This window comes from Limulus polyphemus, unplaced genomic scaffold (assembly GCF_000517525.1).
Source record: "Limulus polyphemus unplaced genomic scaffold, Limulus_polyphemus-2.1.2 Scaffold1591, whole genome shotgun sequence".
NCBI classification, from domain to species: Eukaryota; Metazoa; Arthropoda; class Merostomata; order Xiphosura; family Limulidae; genus Limulus; species Limulus polyphemus.
The window spans coordinates 166,375-175,419 of NW_013667201.1; the positions used below are offsets into that span (position 1 = coordinate 166,375).

The window sequence follows — 9,045 nt, forward strand, 5'->3', positions numbered from 1 at the left end:
GAGCATTGTCGTGATGGAGGTGCCAATTTCCTGTTGACCACAACTCCGGTCTCTTGTGCCGCACAGCATTACGTAGGCGATGGGGACATCCCTTTAGTACTCTTTGGTGATTGTTTGACCCTGTGGTGCGTACTCATGGTGTACCACACCGTGGGAGTCAAAGAAACAGTCAGCATCACTTTGACGTTGCTGCGCACTTGGTGGGCCTTCTTTGGTCTTGGTGACGTGGAATGCTTCCAACGTGACGACTGGGATTTAGTTTCCGGGTCGTACCCGTACACCCAAGACTCGTCACCAGTGATTATGGTGTTCATGAAGTCGGGGTCACTGTTTGTGGAGTCCAGCATGTCCTGTGAGACTTCAACACGAAGTTCCTTTTGCTCCGCCGTAAGCAGCTTCGGCACGAATTTCGCCGCCACTCTCTTCATAGCTAATTCTTCGGTCATAATGGAATTTGCTGAAAAAGTGCTGATGCCCACCTCTTCCACAATTTCTCGGATAGTCACACGACGGTCCCGCATCACCATAGCGTTCACTTTGGCAATGACCTGGTCATTTCGGGATGTTGATGGCCGACCGAGCGTGGCTCGCTCTCCACCGTTGTGCGGCCGTCTTTAAACCGGTTGTACCACTCCTTAATCTGTGTGATGCCCATAGCATCGTCACCGAAAGCCGTCTGAATCTTCCGAATGGTTTCCACCTTGCTGTCGCCCAGTTTCTGGGCAAAATTTGATGCAGTAGCGCTGCTCCAGTCATTCCGTCATTTTCCTTGCAATGAAAAACCGACGAGAGCACTGCACACTACCTCACTCAATGGCTGCTTGCCAACAACTGACGCAATCAACAAGCGGGAAAAAATTCACACATGCGCACGAAGGTTCAAGGTCGGCTCATGCAAGCGCGCTTGATTCAAATCCATCAGGTTATCGAAAAATAAATAAGGTCGGATACTTTTCTCACAGTCTTCGTATATGGTATTTTTGAAATTTTATGTGTATTATTCATGTGTTAAGGAAGACACATCTAAGCTCTGTATCTATAACACAGATACCTATGTCAAGTTGTCCCTTGTTTCATCAAATGGTCAGGAGATTTCAAGAAGCAAAACATCGATACGACGAGGTCAACCAAACCCACTGTTCAAAGAAACCTTTGTGTTTCAGGTGAGTTAAAAATGAGCTATACATTTTTTTCGTTAGTTTATGATTCCAAACTGGAAATAAATTTAAACTATAAATTTTAATGTTTTCAAGCATATAGAAATCAACTAGTTTTATTTTGTGTAAAACTTGAATTTTATTTCATTTCTTAAAAAACACACTACTGTTTTTTTTTTCTCTACTTCAGACTGGGAAATAGGCTGTAACTAGTTTTGATCAGCCTTCAGGATATTATTCTAAGTGCTAAAGTGCAGGAATTGTACATGTAGCCCTTAGGTTTCAGTTAGCTACTTTTATATTTTTAATTTAGAATTAAGTGTCGTATTCTTACCTTCGACATAATGTGGCATTTTTAGTAGTATTTAACCCTTTCGTGATGTGCTCGGTATAAAATACACAAGTTCATATACACATTTGCACATGTTAAGTATTTATACTATAACTTTTAATGCAGTATGTGTATATTTACAAAATTTGGTAGACTTTTAGTAAACATTACAAGTCTTTTGTACACAGAAAATCAGAATTTTTAATGAAGTATTTTTCCTAAATATTTGTTTGTGAATATATCGAGTCTGTTTTATTACCAGTCCGAGTGCAAAATGATTTCCATGTTATGATTTAAAAAATTATTCTTCGTACCAAAAGTTTCAAATATCAGTTGTGTAATCTTTATAACCTCCTAAATACATTTCAAATGTTTTTTTTTTCATTAAACTATATTTCAATACGATACTTCCATTCACTCACAAAATTAGCTATTCTCATCCAGTGCTGCCCTCTATATGCATTTTTTTCTTTTGCGTATGCCACTAGCCTTCTGCTCCCCCCTATTGGAATCAAATGATTCCAACATGTCTCTCATGTAAATTATCATGTGTCACTTCTCCACCAATAGGAATGTGACATACTCATGTGATGCATGTGACTTCCTCTATACGCTTCTACTGAACTATCACTTCTCTTTTGGCAGCGCTTGTGCATGGACATGTTCCTTTTTGTTTGTTTAAAGTTTCATGTTCATCTTTAGTATACTCACGAAGTGGTCTTCAATTATTTTCACTAGTTTCTATTAAAACTGTTTCTTAACTTCACTTTAATCCACCTTATTACAGTATCGTTGTTTATACTTTTGATTATTGATTGACTCTTCCTCATTGTGAACTCCGAAGGTCATGTCACCACATCGGGTGTCACACCTGCAACTAGTGCTATGTCTCAGGCCTTGGGTGCGGGTGGCCTGGTGGGGGATTATCTGTGTTTATTTGCCGGGAGATTGAACATTACATGGGTCAACCTCTGTCTCCGGACCTCGCCCCACTTCCTCCTGAACAAGTTGAGCTTGTTCAGGCATACAAGGACTTGAATCGTCTATTTCCACCTCCTGATTTTGTCATGCCTTCCCCTGCCTTGCCTGAGGAGTCAGTTAGGCCCAATATGGTCCTTTTGGATTTCGTTTCTCAAGTGTGTGACATTTTATTCCTTTCCCCTATTTCCTATGAATTGCATCCTTCCTTACTACATGACCAATCTTCCCATCCCTGTTTGTTTTTTTTCCTCTCCCCAGATAATCGGGTACATGCTGACCAATTTGCCTCATAACTGATGGGATTAGCATGCCTCTCCCCCACAGGCTTCAGATCAGTTTGCTCTTGCATATCATCATGCAGACTGTTCTTTTCTGGACCTGCAATTGTTAGGTTCAATTTTGTCTATTTGGGTGGTGGCCCCGAATCTCCTGTAACTCTGGCCCATACCCAATTTTCCCACCTTTGTCTCACCCTCACAACTCTTTGTGGTATCTCTATATCACCCATCTCCTCTCTGAGGCTCTCCACTGAAATCCTGAGGGGTTTTCTGGGGGACATCCTCTCCCTTCTTTCCTCCACATTGGTTCGTTTGTCGTCTTCGGCTCTGGCTTTACATAAATGGTTTCTCTGTTGTTGGGACCTTCTAGGTCATGATGTGACCTTAACTTCCATCTGTTTACTATCATCTTATCTTCGGAATCTACATATGGCCCCATTTCTGTGGCAATACATCTTTGACATGATCCCTGTGTCTTTGGAATCATGAGTTGCATCAGTACAACAACAGTCTACCTTTTCCAACCTTGTTGCCCGTTTATCTCAGTCAGAGCTCAATATGGCACCTGTTACCATTTCCCATCCCCCCTTCCCAACCCTTACTTGTCCCTTCTTCTTGGAATGCCTCGTCTTGTCATTTTCTTCAAGGATGCTCATCACATCGCCAACAGTATTGGTGACTACCCAGTGGGTTCTGATCTGGTGGGAGCTTGGATTGCCGATTTTCTTCATTATTGGCATCCTTTTATCAAAGATCATTGGGTTCTTCAAGTTTTATTGGAAGGATTTGTAATCCTGTTTTTTTTCCCACCTCCCGTATCTCCTATACCCATTTCCTTCCCTCCACCTCGAGATCTCATGACCAGCCAGCATCTGTTGGATGGTAGTTCAGGAACTACTATCTCAGCAGGCCATTGAACCTGTTCTACATCCTTCACCAGGTTTCTATTCCAGGATCTTTGTTGTTTCCAAGAAAACTGGGGACTGGAGGCCTGTCATCGATTTGTTCTGCTTCATTCAAGTGCCCCATTTTACCATGGTGCCATTTCTCACCCTATGGTGGGCACCTTCTCCGGGCTTATGGATGACCAAGATGGACATTGCCAATGCTTATCTCCACATCCCTATATCACCATGGATCTCTTCCATATTTTCGATTCATCCATTGTGGGATGGTTTATCAATTTTGCACCCTACCCTTTCGAGCTTGCTTCCACCCCTTATGTTTTCTGTCAGGTGGTCAGAGCTTTTGCTTGGCATCGTCATGCTCTGGGGTTGCAATTCCACCATTATTAGGATGAGTGGCTTCTTCTGGCTCATTATGAACTGGAGTCAGCCAGCCATACTTGTCAGCTCCTATTAGTGGATGCTCAGGTAGGCTGGTTAATAAAATTGGAGAAGTCCTTCCTCCGACCTACCCAATATCTCGTCCACTTGGGTGTCTTTTTTGACATTCATCTCAGTCAGACCTAACCTTCTCCTCTACGACATTATTCCATGGAACTGTTATTCTGCTTGCAAGGTTCTATCGCTTTTTGGGAATGTGGTCTTCAATGACATCACTGATCCATCTCGGTTTTGAGCATATGCGATCCCTTCATTGGGCTCTTCATGATCAATGGAACCTTGCTCAGGATCCCTTGTCAGCTCCCATTACCCTTCTTCCTACCCTGGTAGACAATCTGAATTGGTGGTTGAACAAGGCCCATATGTCAGTGGGCATACCTTCGTTCAGATTTGCATTTTTTTACAGATGCATCTCTTCAGGGCTGGTGTGCATGGGTCAATCACTAGGGGGCTTTAAGTTGTTGGTCTGTAGATGAAAGGTCTTTGCTTATCAACATCCTCAAGCTTCTCATGGTCTATTGGGATCTGAATCACTTCCTTCCTCTCACCAGACATTGTCTGGTGGTGATTCATTCCAAGAATTCTATGGCGGAAGCACATATCAATCACCAAGGGGGCACCCAGTCAAGAGATATGTTTTCGACCATTGGATCTACTGTATTGGGCCCACGTGCACCACATTCACCTCAATGAGTGTCATGTTCCAGGTGCTTTCAATCTTGTAGCGGATTGTCTTTCCTGCCCTGACCCAATATATCCAATAGAGTAGTCTTTTAGATCCCCCTCATTTTCCAGTGGCTTTGCAGTTGGTGGGTTTTTCCCTACATAGATGCATTTGCCACTTACCGCAATCACAAGTTACCTCTCTTTTGGTCCCTGATACCTCAGGCTCAGGATGTCGTTGCCTTCAGCCAGGATTGGTCCCACAAGTTCTTTTATGTTTATCCTCCTATCACCCAATTACTTCATCGGGTGATCTGTCTCATCCATACCACTCAGTGTTGAGTTCTTCTGATCAATCATTATTGGCAAGCTGAACCATGGTTTCCACGAATAAAACAACTGCAACTTTTCCCTCCAGTACCTCTTCCTTTGTCTCCCTCTTATCTTCGTAAACCTCGGTCACCAGTTCTACATCTAGCCCTTCACACCTGGTTTTTATCTGAGCCTTGGCAAAGAGACCAGGTGTCTCCCATCGAGTAGCTTTTTTAGCTCTTTATATATGTCCTTCTTCAACAGAGGTGTATCAATGCAAGTGGAAAGTGTTCCATAATTGGTCTGCAACTTGGAGATTCCCCGCTGACTGAACTACTATGGCTTGATTGTTAGAGTTTCTCACATGGCTTTCCAATTGGGGAGGGCCTTTGGTCTTCTTGCTCTCGAGTTATCAGACTGCCTTATCCCATACCTTTCCTTTTTCCCGATGCTGTTGAGTTTTTGCTTTCCCTCTCTTACGATGTTAATGTGTTCCTTCCGGATTTGTCAATCCCCTCAGATGGCCTACTTTCCAGACTGGGATATTAATGTGGTCCTCCATTCCCTCACTTTACCTCCATTTGAACCACTTTCCTCATGTTCCATGTTTCCCTTAAAATGTATTTTCTTCTCTTAGCCTGTGGACGTCGAAGGTCTGATTTGTTTGTCAATTGATATTTCATGTATGCTTTACCACGTTATCTCTCTTCTCCTTTATCCAGATCCTTCCTTCCTTCCCAAAAACCTCAGCAGCTAGGGAGGGTAACTCCTCCTTTTCACCTATTTCTCATCTCTACCCTGTCTTGATACTGATAGACTTATATGTCTGGTCCTTACTCTTTGTTGTTATATTGCCCACACAGCTTCCTTCCATGGTACCCATTCCCGATTCTTTATCCCTTGGCAGTCTTGCTCTATTTGGGATCTTCCCCTTCTACCCTCAGCTATTGAACTCGACTTTTGATTTGATTGGCTTATTCCTTCTTCTTCCTCCCAGAATTTGTTCCAGGTGTCTTCTCATCAGATTTGACACCTCACCTTTTCTCTCGATTCTTGTCTTCATCAGACATTGGAAGAAATCCTGCAGTCAGGCATGTGGCCTACACCTAATACATTCGTCTCCCATTTTTTACACCATATCACTGTTTCTTCTTTGTCAGGTTTTCATTTTCCACCTATGGCCATTCTTAAGGCTTCAGTGCTACTTTAACTGGGTGAATTTATATTCATCCTTTTCTTTTCCTTTCAGGGGCCCTTACTTCATTTACTCATTATATGGATCCTGCTATGTGTTGAGTGGTGCCTGACCAGGTATTCTTCAACTTGAAATTTGCACTGTACAGCCATGTTGACTCGTGCTTTATCTTCCATGGCTTTGCAATGCTCACTATTGAGATGGAGTGTTCCACATGATGGCTTGTAGGTAAATAAACTTGTGATGTAATTGCTTCATAAACTTTCCCATTCCAGGCCGTACCACCCATGGATTGCATGGGTAAAGCAGAAGGGGATAGCTGCCCATCCATGTCATGCCTTGTATTGAATAAACTGATATGGTCTGCTTTTCAAAATAGGGTTTCATGGTCACCCATTGCACTGTCTCACGTGATGACGTTCCTCCAGACTCTCCACCCATTCTCACTCCCTTTTCTTCTGGTTGAGTATGGGAGTTCTTACCACTTTCCAGTTCCAAGCTGCTGGGGTGGTTGGCTGTAGAGACACCCTTGTGAATGGGTTACACACAAAGATGGCTATAACCATTCAGTGCAGATTAGGGCAGTGGTGTTCTGCGGATGTAGAAGGAATGCTATCCTCCAATATGCAATATATGCTCACAAAGGAGTAAGACATCAAATTGCAGTTCACCCCTTTGATTTGAAGCCCTTATCCTACCCCTGCATGGATGTCAGTACCCTGATGCTGGGTTTTGGATTTAAAGTAGAACCAATCAACATAAGTCCTCACACATGTTTCTGGTTATATATATTCCTCACTTGATCATACTCCTTCTGTGTTGTGGGTCACAGTGGAGGTAAAGAAGATTGTTCCAGTTCTGTCCTTTTTGTTATCCCTTGTTGTATCTTGTTCTGCGGATGTTATTGCTTTTTGGATAGTTCCGGTCAATTTTGCTGTTGGGGGAGTTGATTTATATTATATAGACATCCTTTCGATACCTGATGTTGGGTCCCTGGATCGATAGATCAAAGTTAACACATGTCATGCTCAGGAGTCAGAGTGGTTCTAGATTAGCCCTGGTCTCTTGAACTTGAGGTGAAGATGATATGATCCTCATCCTACCCCCACGTGGATGTCGGTTCCCAGCAGCATGGGTTTTGGATGTAGTTGACTTACTGAGTATGGTCGATCATGCCCTAGCCACTCTACACCTAGGGGCAAGTCCATTGTTTTACCCATTTTTATACTTTGTTGGATTGAGTTACATATATATTTACATGAAAGGATCACTTTCCTGCCATAGTTCTCTCCCACTTGGATGTGCTCCTCTCTTTTTTCACCTTTATCTACTACATCAGATCTTTGGATCTGACTCATTTATTTCCAGGGGTATCCTTCAGATGTGTTTGGAGGGTAATTCTGTCATTCCTTTGCACTAGTCCTGCCACCTAATCAATGTGGAATTCTAGCTAATCTTGTGAGTTGAGGGAAGTACCGTATTGGAAGTTATAATTTTCCAACCCTGAAAATGTATTTCCAATAGGTACTTCCCTCTTCTCACCCTTCCCAATTTCCTCTGGCACGTACATCTTCTGCCAAACCTCGAAGTGATAGTTTGGTATAGGCATATAGAGGTGGTCACATGTGTGACGTGAGTATATTACGCTCCTATTGGTGGAGAGGTAAGGCATGATGATTTAAATGAGAGACATGTTGGAATCATTCAATTTCAATAGGGGGGGAGCAGAAGGCTTGTGGCATGTGTAAAGAAAAGAATTGCATATAGATGGCAGCACTGGACAGGAATAGCTAATCTTGCAAGCAGGGGGAAGTATCTATTGGAAACACATTTTCAGTATAGGAAAATTATAACTTTTATCTGTTATTTTCTCTACCCTAACTCTATGCGGGGTTGGTCAATTTGACCGATCTGGTAACCACCATAAAATATTACGAAATAAATATAAATTGTTTTTTCCTTCTAAAATGACTACAAATTATGACACAAAAACACAAATGTTTAGTCTTAATAGCTTAAATCTCATAACATATTATACATTTATATATATATATTTATTATTTTTATTATATTTAACTTTTCAGTTGTGCCTGGCTAACATTACAGAAGTTGAAATGATGCAGCAAACTCATGTTACCATATTCGAGAATATAAAACTGGCTTTTACAAAGTGACATGTTTTGGCTGTGTTTTAGTAGACTAGTATTCTGTCAAATACACTTACATTTCAGTTATAATATTTACAAATAAATTGTTAAACTTATTTTTTTAAAACATAGAAATGTAAATAAAGAAATATAGCAAACAATTATCTCTTCTAATTACGAACTTTGTACTCATTTGCTGCTTGCCATAGGTTGCTAAGCCTTATAAAATTTCGCACAGGTTTTATATGTACATTTGGAAGTAACCAAAAATCATGAATTACTATATCAATACCACAGAATTCCACTATAACTTATCAAGCTTAGTAACTAAGCTGTATTTGGGTCTAAAAAATATGAAATTTCAAGCTCACTAATGTACTACCTTACTGTTTTGAATCTTGTATAGAAAAAAAAAAATCCTTATCTGTATATTTGAAAAAGCCACTGGAGGGACATTCTGAGCTTTCGATTGGTTATTCACCCATCATAGACAGAAGTAGCTGTATTTAAGCATTTCCAAAAATGGAAATAGGTGGGTGTGACTTACTGTGTTTGAGTCAGTAACTCTAACTCTAGCGATATCTCAACAAATAGAAAATATAGGAGGTTCTTATTTTATATTCTAGCTTGTCAAT

At 41.3% G+C, this 9,045-nt stretch overlaps 1 protein-coding gene across 2 annotated transcripts in view; it reads left to right on the forward strand.

Moving 5' to 3' along the window:
• The window catches only part of LOC106464223 (synaptotagmin-14-like), a 52,128-nt gene that overhangs the window by 37,615 nt on the left and 5,468 nt on the right, over nucleotides 1-9,045 (forward strand). For both annotated transcript variants that reach the window (XM_022391931.1, XM_022391932.1), the window contains exon 9: nucleotides 1,048-1,163. In XM_022391931.1, coding sequence (XP_022247639.1) covers nucleotides 1,048-1,163 — 116 coding nt within the window. The remainder of the gene's footprint in view (nucleotides 1-1,047; nucleotides 1,164-9,045) is intronic.